General features: G+C 54.6%; 2 protein-coding genes across 13 annotated transcripts in view; one reads left to right on the forward strand and one right to left on the reverse strand.

Annotated features, from left to right (window-relative positions):
* Window positions 1-172: 172 nt before the first annotated feature.
* XRCC3 (X-ray repair cross complementing 3) lies at window positions 173-11,764 on the forward strand. 3 transcript variants are annotated; one of them, XM_084791991.1, is made up of 8 exons: window positions 173-296; window positions 3,201-3,351; window positions 4,561-4,698; window positions 5,614-5,826; window positions 7,425-7,558; window positions 9,952-10,164; window positions 10,293-10,339; window positions 10,421-11,764. In XM_084791991.1, the coding sequence occupies exons 2-8, from the start codon at window positions 3,297-3,299 to the stop codon at window positions 10,653-10,655; spliced, it is 1,035 nt and encodes a 344-aa protein (XP_084648117.1). In that variant the 5' UTR covers window positions 173-296; window positions 3,201-3,296; the 3' UTR covers window positions 10,656-11,764. The 3 variants fall into 3 exon arrangements, with proteins under 3 accessions (XP_084648117.1, XP_084648115.1, XP_084648116.1); XM_084791989.1 differs by having other exon boundaries at window positions 182-296; window positions 7,404-7,558; XM_084791990.1 differs by having other exon boundaries at window positions 182-296; window positions 3,215-3,351; window positions 7,404-7,558.
* KLC1 (kinesin light chain 1) overlaps window positions 8,496-17,365 on the reverse strand; it is a 39,583-nt gene continuing 30,713 nt past the window's right edge. For 6 of the 10 annotated variants that reach the window (XR_014780955.1, XR_014780956.1, XM_084791973.1 and 3 more), the window contains 2 exons: window positions 9,109-9,175; window positions 8,496-8,871 (listed from right to left, as the gene is read on the reverse strand). Coding sequence is in view for 8 of the 10 variants with exons in the window: in XM_084791973.1 (XP_084648099.1) it covers window positions 9,116-9,175 (60 nt within the window). In the remaining 2 variants the exon portion in view is untranslated. Of the gene's footprint in view, window positions 8,872-9,108; window positions 9,176-17,175; window positions 17,313-17,365 lie in introns of all 10 variants that reach the window. The other 4 variants (XM_084791981.1, XM_084791979.1, XM_084791980.1 and 1 more) reach the window with 1 other exon arrangement.

Genomic DNA, 17,365 nt, shown 5'->3' on the forward strand with positions numbered 1-17,365 from the left:
GAGAGTGGTATCCGCCCCAACACCGAGCTTCTCCAATCCGCGCAAGGTCCCCGCCCCTGCAGCAGTCCACCAATCGGCGGCGAGAGATGGGGAGCTCTCTGCCCCTTTCGGGAAAATAGTGACTTCTGATTGGCCAGTTAATCAGCCACGTAGCCGCCTCTTCGTTTCTGCTGGGTGGGGCAGACTCACAGTCCTGCCGCTCATTGGAAGAGAAGACGGACGTGGGCGGGGCTTCTGGAGCGGGCGGAGCGCGCGGGAGAGCTCGCACGGCGGCTGATCCCGGAGGCGAGCAGAGCGTGAGTGGTGGGGCTTGGGGCGCCGGGAGTGGGCAGAGGGCACCGTGGGTTTCGAGCGCCCAGGCTCGGGCCGGAGCTCAAAGAACGATCTTCTCCGGCGGGGCGCACCTTCAGCCCCGTAGCGGGGTTTGAAGGGATCGAACCCAGAGTCCCGGGCCAGCCACAGCTTGACCAGTCGCTATAGACTTGGCCTGTGACTTTTTTTTTTTTTGGTGGCGTTTTTTAAGGTCAGAGTCTCAACGGTGCGTGTAGCCTAGGCTGACATCGGACTCCCAACAGTCCTGCCCCAGCCGTCCTAGTGCTGATACAGCAGTGAGCCGCCACGCGCGTCTCATCCTCTGGTTTCTCTGGCTAATTGGCCTGGCTTCCCAAACAGCGGCAACCCAGGAGCTTTGCTCAGTCTGTCATAGCCTGCTCCCCAGTTAGGAGGCATAGGCGGGTGGGGGCCTGTCTCTCTGGAAGGCGGGAAGACAGGCGGCCAGGTGGAGCATAGAGCTCCGTGCCAGTGTCTGAGACACAGGTTCTCAGTGTTGAAGCGACAGATGTTCATTGGCATTTTGTAAAACAAGGCTAGCTGCCTCAAGGCCTCGGCAGTTGTTAGTGCAGGGACAGAACCAGGCCCGTCCTCTGTCCAGCTTCCACCAGGCCCTGTGATTACTCTGGTTCACCACTGGACAGGTCAGCTGACGGCTTGGGGACCTTTGAGTTCTGACGCCGCGGCTCTGTGTCCTCAGGAAGAAACATGTTCTCAAGCCAGCCTCCCTCCTCCCCTGCAGCTGCCTGGTGGGATGCTGTGGCCAGGCTTGCTCCAGTCTCCTGGCCTTGCTAATGCCACTGTTGCAGCTGGAGACTTCACTCAGCTATTTTTAAAGTGCTAAGCGTCATACAAGATGCTGGCCCTCAGCTACTCGGCCTTACCACCCCCCATCACACATACACTGTTTGTGTGTGTGTGTGTGTGTGTGTGTGCGCGTGTGTGTGTGTGCGCGTGTGTGTGTGTGCGCGTGCGTGGCTGTTGACATGCGTGGAAGCCAGAGGCTGATGTCCCATGTATTCCTCAATCACTGGCCTTATGAACCTGCTCTGAAAACCCCATCTCTGCCTTCTGAGTGCTGGGATAACTGGCAGGCCACCATGCCTGCCCAGCACCGGATCTCACAGCCTCACACTTGCACAGCAAGCCTGAGCCACCCCTACCACCACACTTAGCACTTCTTGACATTGTCATTTGAACCCATGGATGAAATTGCAGTGTATTGTCACATCTTTTGTCACACTGGACTAGTCCTAGCATAGGCAGCCCGGGGGAAGGAGTAGAGTCCTGGGGCTGCCCCTTCCTGGGAGGGTGGAGCAGCAGCCTTGCCCCTTCTGTTGTTCTCTGATGAGGTTCAGTTTCCCAGTCCATCCCTTAAAATCCCAAACTCAGAAAAAGGTAAGAGAAGGCTGAGCAAGACCCATGCGTGTGGACCTGGCCCCATACATGCCCAGGACAAGCTAGCACCAGCTACTTTCCTTCCCCCACTCCCGCTGAGACGCAGGAACTGCTGCCTTCAGGATATTAGGGACGGCTGTATTTGTTCAGTCTGGAATGAGCCTAGGCTTCTGAACTGCCCACTTAGCATAGTGCAGACAGAAGCATTGCCTGTGCTTTCATGGCATACCTAACCACCGTCCACCACCTGTGCTTTCATGGCATACCTAACCACCGTCCACCACCCTGTGCTTTCATGGCATACCTAACCACTGTCCACCACCTGTGCTTTCATGGCATACCTAACCACCGTCCACCACCTGTGCTTTCATGGCATACCTAACCACCGTCCACCACCTGTGCTTTCATGGCATACCTAACCACCGTCCACCACCTGTGCTTTCATGGCATACCTAACCACCGTCCACCACTCTGTGCTTTCATGGCATACCTAACCACCGTCCACCACTCTGTGCTTTCATGGCATACCTAACCACCGTCCACCACCTGTGCTTTCATGGCATACCTAACCACCGTCCACCACCTGTGCTTTCATGGCATACCTAACCACCGTCCACCACCTGTGCTTTCATGGCATACCTAACCACCGTCCACCACCTGTGCTTTCATGGCATACCTAACCACCGTCCACCACCTGTGCTTTCATGGCATACCTAACCATTGTCCACCACCTGTGCTTTCATGGCATACCTAACCACCGTCCACCACCTGTGCTTTCATGGCATACCTAACCACCGTCCACCACCTGTGCTTTCATGGCATACCTAACCACCGTCCACCACCTGTGCTTTCATGGCATACCTAACCACCGTCCACCACCTGTGCTTTCATGGCATACCTAACCACCGTCCACCACCTGTGCTTTCATGGCATACCTAACCACCGTCCACCACTCTGTGCTTTCATGGCATACCTAACCATTGTCCACCACCTGTGCTTTCATGGCATACCTAACCACCGTCCACCACTCTGTGCTTTCATGGCATACCTAACCACCGTCCACCACCTGTGCTTTCATGGCATACCTAACCACCGTCCACCACCTGTGCTTTCATGGCATACCTAACCACTGTCCACCACCCTGTGCTTTTATGGCATACCTAACCACTGTCCACCACCCTGTGCTTTTATGGCATACCTAACCACTGTCCACCACCCTGTGCTTTTATGGCATACCTAACCACTGTCCACCACCTGTGCTTTCATGGCATACCTAACCACTGTCCACCACTCTGTGCTTTCATGGCATACCTAACCACTGTCCACCACCTGTGCTTTCATGGCATACCTAACCACTGTCCACCACTCTGTGCTTTCATGGCATACCTAACCACCGTCCATCACCCTGTGCTTTCATGGCATACCTAACCACCGTCCACCTTGACTGCCCTCTGAGTGCTGCTTCCCAACAGGCTCACTCCCACAGGTCGACAGCAAGCACATGGGGATTAGCTGCCGTCACTGTGTCTCTGTGAGTTGTGCATGCTGGTGGTGAACCCACTGAGGATATGGACTTGGACCAGCTGGACCTAAATCCCAGAATCACTGCTGCAATTAAAAAGGGTATGTTGGCTGGGTGCGGTGGCGCACGCCTGTAATCCCAACACTTGGGGAGGCAGAGGCAGGTGGATCTCTGTGAGTTCGAAGCCAGCCTAGTCTATAAAGCAAGTCCAGGACAACTAGGGCTACACAGAGAGACCCTGTCTCAAAAACAAAACAAAACAAAACAAAACAAAAAAACAAAGCAAAAGGGGGGCTGTGTGTGAAGGGAGGGGATGGCTGTGCGCGTGCACTGCAGGTGCCACAGGCTGGGGAAGGCTAAGCCGAGTCTGCATCGCCACCTCCCACAGCTCTGCTTCAAAGAGGGCCTCAGATCTGGCTTGTCAGTCACCTGAGCTCCCGGCAGGCTGTGGCAGCTGAGGCTGAGCTACTCCGCCCCCATCTTCGGGGCAGTTCTTTTCTGCCACTGTGTGAACTGGTTTGACAGATCTGCAATGCATTTTTCTTTCTTTTTAGTTGCAACAGGGTCTCACAGTGCAGGATCTCTGAACTTACTGTGTAGACCAGTCTGACCTTGAATTCACAGGCATCCTCCTGCCTCTGCTTCCCAGTGCCGGGATTAGTATTTTCTTCTGGCAACTGGCTTGAAAGTAAAGTAAATCCGAGCCCAGAATTGGTTTCTTCACCCTCCTCTCCAAGTAGCGGCCCTTGGTCCTCCACAGAGTGGTGCCTTTCACTTCTGCCTGGCCTGGCGTGGGGCTCAGAGTTGGGTTTTCACTTTGCTCTTTCTCTGTTTGTCAGTGTCAATCAACTTCAGGGCTTTGTGCATGGTCAACAGGTGCTGTCCCAGGCTAAACCCCTAACTCTATTCTTGCTTTGTTTGTTTTTAAAAGACAGGGTCAGGCTGTGTGGCTCTAACTGGCCTTGGACCTCCTGGGCTTAGTCAATCCTCCTGCCTCAGCTTCCCAAGTAGCTGGGACTATGGACAAAGGGTGGTACAGGGTGACAGTCCCATCCTCGTAGCACTCAGGATTTGCCGCATCTCTGGCTCCTGCTGGTGCTGACTAGACAGTCAGGCCCAGGTCACAGGGTACAGCAGCAGATCCCTCCAGTGGGGCCCTCCCCTCACTCTTCACCCACTGGTCACACTACCCCAGATTTTCTGGGTAAATCCAATCACCGTCACTGGTCCCCTCAGATCTGGAGCCCTGCTCTCTGCCTCCCACCCTTGCTGAGTGCCTGACTTGCTTTGGTTTATCTGTGTGACTTCAGGTGGACTGAAGTCTGTGAAGGAGGTGCTGTGCTACTCGGGACCAGACCTGCAGAGGCTCACCAGGCTGCCCAGCCACGAAGTGCAGTGCCTGCTGAGGGCAGCCTCTCTGCACCTTCGGGGAAGCCGCGTCCTCACAGGTGGGTGGGAAAGCCCAGGACTGTGTGGACATCCTACTCCGGAGGCTCCAGACTCTGAGGAATGACTGCAGCAGCTGCCCTGAGCCAGCGTGAGCCTCCCCTAGGATAGGTAGCCCAAGAGACTTGCCCAGAGCCCACAAAAAAATGGCCCATATCACAGCACTGAACAGTGGGGCCCATGGCCTCAGCTCTGCAACAAAGCCCTCCTGGAGTGCCTGTACCCCAGAGGAGGCCCTCACAGTAAAAGACAAAGTTGGGGTCCCAGTGTGGCGAGGCAGCTGTACAAGGCCGTGCCACTTGAGGATGGCTTCCACATGATGGCTTAGCCTTACTGACATCTGCCTCACCCAAAGCCCCGCCCTCAGAGCTCTCACAGCGCACTGCCCTGGCTGCTGTCTCTCTTCATCCTGAAGCTGTCCAGGCTGAGGGTACCCTGCCACGTTCTGGAGCTTAGACTTCCTTTCTCTTTTCCTTCTTGACACAGGGTCTCTCTATGCAGTTCTGACTATCCTAGAATTTTGTATGTAGCTCAAGCTGGCCTCGAACTCATGGAGATACATCTGCCACCAAGTGCTGTCATTAATTGTGTAGACCACTAAACCCAAAATAAGTTTGGATTTCTTCAGCAGCTTGTGGCCACCAGGGACGGGCCATGTCTTAGAGTATGTGCATGGCGTCTTAGGAAGTGTGCATTATACTCAGTTGCACAGCCAAGCAGCCGCCTTCTCCCCTCAGCACCCTGTCCATGTGTGTGTGTGTGATGGCTTTGCCAGGCCTCCAACCATGCTGCATCTGGAGCCAGCACTTCCTTAAAGGCCTCAGGCTCACTGGCCCTTAGCAGGCTGTGGGCAGGTAGCAGGCTGTGGGCAGGGCACAGGAGGCTGGAAGCATAGCCTGACCCCGTGCTCCCTGCAGCGCTGCACCTGTTCCAGCAGAGGGCGAGCTTCCCCGAGCAGCATCAACGCCTGAGCCTGGGCTGCCCCGTCCTGGATCAGTTCCTGGGAGGCGGCTTGCCTCTGGAAGGCATCACTGGCCTGGCTGGCCGCAGCTCAGCAGGAAAGACCCAGCTGGCCCTACAGCTCTGCCTGACTGTGCAGTTCCCACAACAATATGGAGGCCTGGAGGCTGGTGAGTAGCTGCCCCTTCCTGAGGAGTAGGGGAGACAGTCTGAGACAGGTGGCACTCGGACCCCTGTCCAGCTTGGGGCTCGGGAGGGGGAGGGCTTTGTCCTCACGGAGACAGTGACTCTCTCTCTTGGGTGGTTCTCGTGATTGGCTTTCTTCTTCCAAGAGTGAGTGGGAGGCGAAGCTGTACTCAGACTGTCAGAAGGAATCAGGGGGGGCAGCTGGCCTTGCAGTTACCACACCGCTGAGGCACCTCACCCCTGCACCAAGCCCACAGAACCAGGAAGGTTGGGCAGAGAACATAGGGCGGTTTCCTTTTGGTTGGGGCCAGTAGTCTGAGCAGCATGTGGGCGGCTCTGACCCAGGGAGGCTCTGCCTAGGCCCTCCGTGGGCTGACGGGCACAGCTGGCAGAATAAGCCATGCTCTGCCATTAGGGAGCAGGTCTGAGGACCCCTCCTAAGCTTCGTCCTGTCCTGCACCAGCCGGGGCCTCACCACAGTGCCCCTTCGTGTTGGTTTCTGTCACAAAAGCAATGGCAGAAGGCCCGTTTCCCTCATCCTCATCAGTGCCTGTCCTGGTGGTGGTGGCAATGCCAGTGTTCCCGCCAGCTTCCTGAGGTCTCTGGCAGCATGCCTCTGCTGTGCCTTCCTCCAAGACACTCGTTAGACCCAGAGCTCTTTCAATGCATCCTGCCTACTGAGTCTTAAATCTTGCCATCCAGCTACGGTGCTGCATGCCTGTAACCCAGCTCTCAGGAGGTCAGGCAGGAAGATCAGTGCAAGCTGGAGGCCTGCCCAGCTCCACAGTGAGGCTGGCCTGTGGACTGAGACCCTGTTTTAGCAAAAATATTTAAATATCTCTATTACATCCAGAAACTTGTCAGCTATGTTTCCCACTTTGTGGATGATTTTTGCTTTCTTAACTGAGTCCTTTGAAACATGAACAGCGTTTGTCTCACGAAGCGCCTTTACCACCTGTGGTAAACTCTCATCTTTCTCCTGAGAGTTCTAGAACTGGGCATGTGTGTTCCAGCAATCCCAGCACCATCTAAGGGAAAGTGGATTCTCAGTTGAGGCACTGGCATCTTTGTTGAAAATCCACTGCTCACAAATCTACGGTCTCCTGCTAGTGGCCCAGCAGCTTATGGCACAGGCACTGTGTCCCACGTGACCCAGGTGCTCATGTCTGTTCATCACTCTTGTACTTACCACAGCGGCGCCAGCATCACCATGCAGACTGAGGCAGGAGTCTGTCAGTTGTCTTGCATTGGAGGACCACGTCCCAAAGCCCTTAATCAGGGTGATCCACTGTACTGTCCCGTCCTGCCTAGCCCACTGAGGAGATGGCAGGGTGTCCAGGAACAGGGGATGTGTGTGTTCAGGTGTCAGTACAGGGCTAGCCTGTGTTCCTAGGGACCAGCAAGGTAGCCACAGGTGGTTAACTAGCTCTAGCCTGCTGCCCTTCTGGGCGAGAACGTATAAGGAACAGAGGTTGAGACAGGCAGAAGAGACTACATTTGGTTTGTGCAGCCATGGGGCCGTTTGTGGTTCTTGTATGCTCTGGGTGCTCTGGCTTCTCAGGGGCCGTCTACATCTGCACAGAGGATGTCTTCCCCAGCAAGCGGCTGTGGCAGCTCATTGAACAGCAACCGCAGCTCCGGACAGACGTGCCTGGGGAGGTGATCCAGAAGATCAGGTTCAGCAACCACATCTTCGTTGAGCATGTAGCTGACGTGGTGAGTGCCTGTTTGTACTCACAAATGGTCCGGTGACTCAGCCAGTGTCACCTGTGCAGGGGCCTGAAGTGTAGAGACCAGGCTCAATGGAGAATATCCTGGCAGGGTAAAGTCAGGACTGGAGATGTCAGATGAACGGTGCTTTTCTAAAGCCACAGCAGGGAGCCTGTGGGCCAGCCTCCAGGGCACACCCTCAATCACGGAGAGTCAACTCAAAAACTGGTCAAGCCAGACATGGTGGCACACACCTTTAATCTCAGCACTTGGGAGGCAGAGGCCAGCCTGGCCAGGGCCAGACAGTGAGACCCCTTCTAAACCAACAAAAACCTCACTACTCAAATTCTTACTTAAGTCTGTCCCTTTGTCCTATCTTTAGACCAACACCACTACTCCTTACCTGAAGGCAGAGCAAACTGGCTGCTGGACATTACCTGTCAGTCAACCCAGGAAAAAGTGGCCCTAGACATGCAGCAGTGGTGTCTTCGATGTGGGGGTCCTGAGAGCTGACAAGCCAGGGCAGGTCCCTCTCCTGGCTGCTGTTCTCTGTTGACCCTGCCTGAGCCTGAGGCTAACCCACGGCCAGAAGAGAAGCTGGCCAGGCTGGGCTCAGTTCCAGCAGCTGGAAGCAGGGCCACACCCATGACAATGTAGAGCTCTTGTCTGCAGGGATGGGGGACAAATGGGGACTCATTCAGGAGCTTGGAGAGGGGAATAACCCTGTACCCCAAATAGAAATCTGGGTAGTGATTGGGGCACGGGGAGCACCCTCGGCATGCCCAGTGTTACAAGATCTGAGAGGATGGCAAGCTGACCCACTGACTCCAAAGTTGTCCTGACTCACCATGGCATGCACACAGGTCACTCACATACATGATGATTAAAAAAAAAATTAATTTTAAAATAATAGTTATGAACAAACTTTCATTCTGATAGGTGGTAAGGCATATAAAGTTTTAATTTTTAAAAATGTACAATAAAAATACATTATCACACACAACACAGAAAACTAAACACATGACAAGTGCCACAGAGAGGCCATAGAAGCAGCAGGAACCAGATGTGTCCTGTTCCGGGTCCTCCCAGGGAGGGAACAGGGCCAGGTCGCCAAGTTTACTGAGAGTTGCTCTCCAAGACCCTACTAGTGGTGTGGTTATTAGCGTGTGCTCCGCAGCACATGGGCAGGGGGACTAAGTTAGCACAGCGGGCTCATGGCCCAGGGCCCTCCCAGCCCCATCCTGGCCTTCACAGGGCCAGCTCTGGAGCCACGCTCAGCAGCAGCATCGTGGTGTTTAGAGCAAGCCAGGCACAGGTCACTGCAAGAGAAAGCCACGGGTCAGGCCAGGCCGGCCCTGGGGGTGGTCAGTGTCGGCCTCTCTAGGGCTCAAGGCCATAGGGCGTGGACAGAGCCTCTTCTCCTCTCTCGTGCCCAAGGAGAGCAATGTGGACCACACCTGTCCTCCCCCTGTCCTCGCCATCAGACCCAGCCGCAGTTGGCAAGTGCCATCCCCGAGGTGCCCAGACCCTGGCTGAAGGGAAGTGCAGACACTCACGTTAGTGCTAGCGTCTTCTAGGCTGCTGCTGTCGTTTTCCACACAAAGAGGCTCTCCTGGGGATACCCTAGAGAGAAGTACAGACTGGATTTTACTCTGGGTTGGATGCCAGAATCTTGACAGCTTCTCGAGGCTGCCAGTGAGCCAGTGCTACCTGCTTAGCCAGCCAAAACTGCCTCAAGTCCCTGAATTGAGGAGCAATACGGAGGTCCTGGCCAAACCCTCAACCCTTACCACCACTCAAGTGTGGCCACATGGCCACTAGCAAGGCCTTCCTCTGACAGCACCCACCTACCAAGTGCGCCTGCCACCTGGGCCACTCAGCTACAGTCAGACTCTGGACCACAGTGTAAATCACCCAAGCCTAGTGTCAACAGGGCAGTGGCCCCAAGAAAGATTGTGCTCCTGGGGTGTACAGCAGGGGAGATGGGCCCAGGATTAGCCCTACTTTCTCCTCACTAGCATTTTCTCTAGGGTGGAGCCCGTGTGGATGGTGCAGGTTCATGTGTGCAGAACTGACTCCCACACAACTATTCCATCCTACCACTGCGTGCGCGCGCGCGCGCACACACACACACACACACACACACACACACACACACACACACACACACACCCTACTCAAGCAGACTGAGCAGAGCTGCTCTCTAGATTGCTAAGTGACCTCAGTGTCTGCAGTGGAACTACTAGAGGGTGTGTCGCTGTGCTGGCCACACCCCTTAACTGGACTCAGGAACAAGCTTCACCCCAGGGGGGTGGGAGGCAGCTACAGGTCAGAAGTTCTGAGCACCTGGCCACTGGCCAGGTGTAGCCAGTACAGACGGTGATGTATGTCCCCCACAGGACACTTTGCTGGAGTGCGTGAGTAAGAAGGTCCCCATTCTGCTATCAAGGGGCATGGCCCGCCTGGTGGTGGTAGACTCTATTGCAGCCCCGTTTCGTTGTGAGTTTGATATTCAAAACTCGGCTGTGAGGGCCAAACACCTGCAATCACTGGGGACAGCACTGCGAAGACTGAGCAGCACCTTCCGGAGCCCAGTGCTGTGTGTCAACCAGGTAGGCACGAGGCTAGCAGGGAAGGACAGAGGTTGCCCTTGAACTTGGGGAAAGCAGCATTGACTTGGTAGAAGGGATGCAGCTGAAGTGGCTTCTGTCAGTAACCCGCACTTGTTTGCTTTTTTCAGGTGACAGAAATGGTGGAGGACCAAGGGTCTGTGCCCAAGCCACTGGGGTGAGTGTGGACACCTTAGCATGCTCAACACTGGAGTGGGGTGGGGTATGCCTAAGCAGCAACATCCACTTTGTGTCTCAGGGCCTGGCACGAGCACCTCTCTCCAGCCCTTGGCATCACCTGGGCCAACCAGCTCTTGATGCGACTGATGGTTGACCGGGTTCATGAAGATGATGCCACCATGAGCATGCCCAGAAGCCTGGCCCGGACGCTGCAGGTGCTCTTTGCCCCGAACCTGCCCCTCTCCTCCTGTTGCTACACAGTCAGTGAGGAGGGCGTTAGAGGGGTGCCAGGAACCGAGTCCTGCCACCAGTAGCACAGTGCGTTAGACTAACCAGTCCCAAGAAGCCCTGGCTCTGATGAGCCTTCCCACAGCCAGTCATGCGCCTGGTGAGCAGACACCGTGACAGGATCTGCCCCTCCTCTCTGAGCGTTGCCTACTGCTGAGCCTTGGCGCTTAGCCCTCACGTGCTGCCCCTTAGCTCTGGGAGCCCCAGAATGATAAGACTCAGCTCTTCCCTCATCTGCTTTCTGCCTGGACCTAAGTCAGCAGCTTGCCTGATGGGGGCCTCCCCTCCCACAGGACGGCCTTCACACCACCACCATCACTGCACGCACGCACGCACACCACTCAGGCTTGCAGTGAGGTTCTCCCCTGCTGTGTCCCTCCCCATACATACACATTTGGGGTAGAGTGGCAGGAGATGGGACTGGCAAACCAAGCAGCTGTGGGCAACTTAGGAAAGAGATGCCAGCAAACAGGCGAGAGTGTCCTTGCTGAGGCCTGGCTAAGTCTGTCCAGCAGCTCCGGCTTGACAGTGCATCTAGGCTAGAGGGCACTACAGAGCACCTGACAGGGCTGTGTGCATACTCAGCCAGAGGCAGGCCTGGTAACATCTGCTGTGGACTCAAAATCGCCTCCTTGTGAACTTGAGGCTCAACAGTCGCCAGGGAACGTGGCCCCTGAAAACAGGGCTGTGGTACCAAAGCTTCCAGATCCTGCCTTGCAGCATAGGCTCCCACCAGCAACTGTGCCAAGGGCCATGGGCCCTCACCAAGGAGCCTTGTTACTCCAGTGCTGTTGACTCCTCAACACTGTCACTGTCCCCACTCAAATAGGGAAAACCAAATACTTATGGTATATACCATGACGTCTCCAGGGTAGCCCCACCCTGGACTGAGCTCATCAAACCCTCAAAGCCACCTGTGGCCCCAGCCCTTTTTTTTTGGCAATTCCGCACATTAAGCCTAGCGTCTCCAGCATGCAAGGCAAGTGTTCTACGCTGAGCTGTGGCCTGAAAGGTGGAGACACTGGCATACTCGATGGGACACAGCGGCTTGGCTAGAGCTGGTTTATACAAAACAGCTTCTCTGCACTGGAGGGCTTTATATCAGGAAATAAAACTTTTTATTTTTGTAACAAAATTTCAACATGTTTAAATAGGTTGTATTGAAAATCAGAAAACAGCTCCCAAACAGATACACTTAGAAGACTTGCCCAAAGGCTGCTAGTGCCTGTATCCACTAGCCAGGTCAAGGGGCCCTGCAGGTCCACCCCAACAGCAGTCCACTGAGAAGTCGAGTGTCCTTCAGGGAGTGGGAATGGCTCACCAGCACCTCTGGTCTTGCTGCAGCCAGCTAGCTGCCCTGACTGCCGCCACAGTGAGCTGCTCGCCCTGCCTCCCTGCTTCTCATGCATTAAATGCCATCTTACTGCTCGAGGTCAGCTCAAGGCCGTGTGCTGCCTCCGCCCTTATGAACTGTAAGCACACACACGTTACTGGGAACCCTGGCTTTCCCAGGCTGGCACAGGGCTCAGGGTGACTCAGTTGCAGAACAAGCTGAGTCCACTCTGAACCCTGTGAAGGAGAGAAGGGAATGAATGCCGTCATCCTGCGTCCTGTCTCAGCAACTCCAACACTCAACCCCAGGGACCACACACCAACCTGGACGCATCCCGGCTGCCTGCTGTGCACTTGACTCTCAAGAGCCTCTCACCAGAAAGAGCACGGTAGGAAGGGACAGCAGACCCTGCTTTCTCCTGAGAGCGTCAAGTGTAACAGAACCTTGTACAATGTTGACAGCATACAAGTTCCTGGAGTGCCCCTCTGCAGCCCAGTGCTAACTAGCCAACCTGCTCCAAGAGCCTCTGTCTGCTTTATGCAGGCACCCACCAGCCTCTCACACAGCTTCTGAGGAACTACCATTCCTTGCTGTGTGGTAAGAGCCTTGCCTGTTTAACCATCTCCCCAGCCCCAACCGTGGTGCTTTACCTTAAGACAGGGCCTCACTATAAAGCCCTGGCTGGGCTGGAGCTCTGCCTCCTGAGTGCTGGGAGTAAAGGTGTGCACCACGCCTGGCCTAAGAAACCTGTACCTGGTTTTGATCAATGAATTTTAAACACTACACTCAGAGCAGGCCTAAAACCTGGTGTGTTCTGAGCCATGCAGTTCCTCAGACAGATGCTGGGCTGAGGCACAGTTGGCAGCCTGAAAGCCATATCCCGCACAGACCTGACTTAGGGCTGTAAGTCCACTGCTTCTGGGACCTGTGTTGTTAGTCTCACACATGGCTGAAACACTCATGTGAAAACACACTTGTGAAAAAGCTTCTGTGTGTTTAGCATACATGGGAGGAGAAGGGACTGTAGGCCACTGCGCGGTGCCCACCAGCGAAGCCTGTGGTGGGGCAGCTCCTTGTGCGTGGCTTCCCCATCGCTTTCCTCCACACCTCAGGCTCAACAGACATGGGCCACTGTGAACTCCTGGTCTCGAAGGAAGTATTTTAAGCTTCTGATTCTTACTTGACAGTTTTTTCGGTGTTCAATTTTTAAATAGGTCTAGGTGTCATGACAGATTGGCTGGCAGTCACGCAGCAGCTGATCCACACATGCCTAAGCTACCAGCTGCAGCCCCCATGCACAGGTGCAGACCTAGCAGCAGAAGTCTGGGGCATGGCTGCCGGGCACCTTTAAAGCAACAGCCTCCAAGTGCTGGTGGTCGGCCCCATCTAGGAAGAAGGCCCATTCCTACCAAGAGGGCAGCCCTCCCAGGCAGGCTGGAGGAACTGCCAGGGTTTCATGGGTGTCAGTGCTCCATTACCCTCAGGGGTCCTATCTAGTTTAGTCCCAGCCCTCATGGGCTAGGTCAGTGTGGCTGGCACTCAGTGTTCTCAAGTCTGCCAACCATTATTACACCCTGTGTGAAAAGGTAAATGAAAAATTATAATTAATCAATACTTCTAAGGAGATTCCCCCTCAAGCAGTGTTAGCTCCAATATCAAATATATGCATAAAAAAAACACTGAGCATTTGGGTTTGCAGGTGTAGCTCGTGCTGGTGCTGGGGGCAGCAATACAGAGGAAGTGTTTAATGAGCAAAAGGCCTCAGTGTATCTAGTACCAAAGGTCTGTCTTCAACATCCTTGCCAGCTGAGCTAGAGCACACACCCGCTGTCTTAAAGTGGCATCGTTATCTACTTTGGGCTAGGGTGGCAGCTGACACTTTATTAGTTTAATTTGGGCCACTGAGAGAGCTGTGTCCTCATCAGGTGTGATGACAAGGAGTCTGTCACCTTGAACTGAGCTCTATGTCCCAACAAAGAAATGTCCCTCACAGTAAGTCAGGCTGTTCCTCCGGCTGTTAGGCATGCTCAGAGCGCCCAAGCAACAGGGCAGGTTCTAGGATCAAGGTGACGGAAACAGCCAGCTGCCAGCACAGATGTCTTAACAGAATGGAAGTAGCAAGGCCACTCTGCCAAGCTCAGTGTAAAGTGAAACAAACATGGTGCGTCTGTGTGAGACCCCCAGGGGAACAATATGCTCTCAAGAGTCTGAGTGACAGCAGTCACAAACGACATCATAACTTCCCATAAACACAGTATTAGCTCAAGCTATTCTTACTGATTACTACATCAGTCAGTGGTGTGCAATGAGACACTACAAGCCCACCAGCGGCAGATGGGGCTCAGGGCCAGGGCACAACCACCGCAGGCTCTTCTGTGGCTCTGCCTCCCGCATTAAGAAAACTCAGAGAGGCTGGGCACTGTGGCACACACTTGTAATCCCAGCACTCAGAAGGCAGAGGCAGACAGCAGATCTCTGCAAGTTCAAGGCCAGCCTGGTCTACAAAGTGAGTCCAGGACAGCCAGGGCCCTGTCTCAAAAAAAAAACCAAAAACACCACCACCACCACCACCACCCCCAGAGAAAGGGAGAAGGAGAGGAAGGAGGACAGGTGGGGGGAGGAGGAGGAAGACAACGACCCAGAGAACTGACTCACTTCATGCTGTCACCCAGACATGAAGATGCAAGGACAAACTCACCAGCACAGTACCCTGAGGGACAGAACCAGCACTCAGACGGCAGACCCGCACAGGGGCGGTGCAGACCTGCAAGCCCAGCTACTCAGATGACTGACTGAGGCAAGAGTCCACAAATTCAAGGCCTGCCTGGGCTACGGAATAAGTCCTTGCCTCAAAATAAAAATAAAAGGCTGGCCCAACTCTGTTCAGTCTCAGAGTGAGTGTTCTATATCCAGCAAGGAGCTCAGGCTGGACTACAAGGTTCCCTCATCCTTAGATAAAAGCCAGCATTTCTCAGGAGCTTGAGAAACTGGTTCCTGTCTGCCAAAAGGAATCACTTCCCTTACCTCTGGCAGAAGGGGCACAGGGCTACCTACAGCACCTATGAGCAAATCAAAAAGCCCACGCGGCCCTCCAGGTTCCCTCCAGATCACAGCTCTTACTACACACTTCAAGGCCACTGCTGGTCTCCTGGTCCCTCTCCCCCAGCTGCTTGTCCTTATAATCCACGTGATTTGCCACCACTCAAACCCTCTCTCTAGCTCCTGCTGCCTTGCCATCTCCACTCTTCCCTCCTCTCCTCTGGCTTCTTTTGCTCTACTCTGGATGCTCTCTTACAATAAAAACCTTCCCCCAAGAATGGAGCCGTCAAGAGAGCAGTTTCTTTGCTGTGCCCCCTCACACACAAGCACAACAGTGGAGCATCTGCCCAGCCTAAGCACACACAACCCTGCTTCTGTCCTCAGTCATCTGGTCGGCCTGAGAGAGATGGCCCAGCCACCTCCGTGCTCCTTTCAGTGCTCCAGCAGCGTTTAATCCCTCAAGCTTTACACAACAGATGCTGCTGCCCTGCTGACTCCACAGACATGCAAAGCTTGGAATAATCAGACCCTCAACCCAGAGGCAGCTGGCACGGCTCCCCTTGCAGGCAGAGGCCTAGCCGACTTCCACATAGTGTCCAGACAGCGCAGCTTCCAGCTGCTCACTGATACTGTGAACGCCTCAGACGCTCTAGACACAGCCGACCAGCACACAGCCACTAATAGAACCCAAAGTGCTGCTCAGCTCAGCCTGTCTCCCAGAATCCCTAGGAGCCCACAGAGACTTCTGGAGGGACAGTGGCATAAGGCAGGCTGGGGCCATGGTAGCCCCAGGCCCAGCTGAGGGCGCAGGCAGGGAGCAAGGTATAGATCGTAATCCAGGTGACCCTGAGAACAAAAGTGAACACTTTCAGATGGCAATAAACAACAGAGCAGCTTGGAAACCATTTTAATTCCCAACGTGCTCTCCAAACACCCCTGAAAACTCATAGCCAGGAGCCAGCGAGAGTCCTGACCCACAGAGCACTACTATGGACACCTTCTAGAAGTGGATCCCTAAGCAGTTCTACTGAGTGGGTCTACGCAGGAAGACTTACATACAGAGAATGTCCCCAAGTGTGGGGCAGCCAGCATCACAAAGGGACGAGGTATGGGGCTTGTTATGGAGCAGATGTGTTGAGCCTCCCTGTGAGCCCCTCCCATGAAGACAATGTGGATGCCACCGCTGAAGCCCTGTGACTTCCAGACCTTTCCTTAAACCCAGTGAAGCCAGAGCCTTGGAAAGCTACAGAGACTCCTATAACAAAGTCACAAAACTCAAACATCATCAAAAACCATTCTTCCCCACAATCCCTGGCTGAGTTAGTGTGACCATAGCTTTCACTCTGAAGGTGAATTTTGAAGGAGTGAAGGCATTAACTTAGAAAGAACCGGTGTTGCACTACGTGTGCCTATGGAGTGGCTTCTGTAGGCTTTGTGTGCACCTGGATGTATTTGTGTGCACAAGAGTGTGACTTCAGAGTTCCAAGGTCACCTACACATCTTCTGCTACCACTCTGCACCTTAAGTGAGAGTCTGAACCTGGAGCAGGCAGGCCATTTTGGTGACTGGCCTGCACACCTCCAAGATCTAATTTTCTCTGCCTGCCCCAGTGTCAAGTCCCACACATGATGCCACGCCCCCTCTGCACGAATGCAGGGATCTGAACTCGGGTCCTCAGGCTTGGGCTGCCAGCAATTTACAAACAAAGCCACTTTCCTGAACTAGAGTGTGTGTGTGTATACATGCACATCCTTGTGCCCAGGCCTCCGTGTGGAGGCCAGAAGATCCTGAAGGTTGATAGACCTGGTTGCAAATGTCCTTTAACCCCTGGCTCGTTTCATGGCCCCATTTTGATGTGAGACAGTCTCCCTGTGCCCTATGCTGGCCTCTCAAACACTGAGCTCACAGGTGTGAACCACCATGCCTGCTCGGGGCCGTAAAACTAAATTGCCACTTGTCACCGAGAGGACTTTCCCTGAACAGAATCGAGGCACTCCACCATTCCCCTTGAGCCACTACTGGCCAGCGTTCCCAGCTGCTTCTCACCCTGCCCTGGAAGCAGCAGGCAGCGAGCCTGAGCCCTCCCGGGACCAGCTCTGAGCCCCAGGAAGGCTGACTCAGGCCGTGGCTCAGTACCGATGCTGGCAGGACGAGGGCGCTGAGGAGATAGTTACCCAGGGTTCCTCGGCTCAGGCTCACTGTCCCGTGAACTTCCTCCCTTCAGCTTCCTAACCAGCTTCTCACTGCTGCGTCTAATGGAAGCCCGGAGCTTGCTAAAGGAGCCACTGCGCTTTAAAGATCCAGTGCCACCCTGAAAAACACGTGAACAAGGGTGACGCTGTGGGTGTCCCTCCTGCCCCAGGC

Source organism: Acomys minous (assembly GCF_964271855.1).
Source record: "Acomys minous genome assembly, chromosome: 8".
In the NCBI taxonomy this organism is placed as follows: domain Eukaryota; kingdom Metazoa; phylum Chordata; class Mammalia; order Rodentia; family Muridae; genus Acomys; species Acomys minous.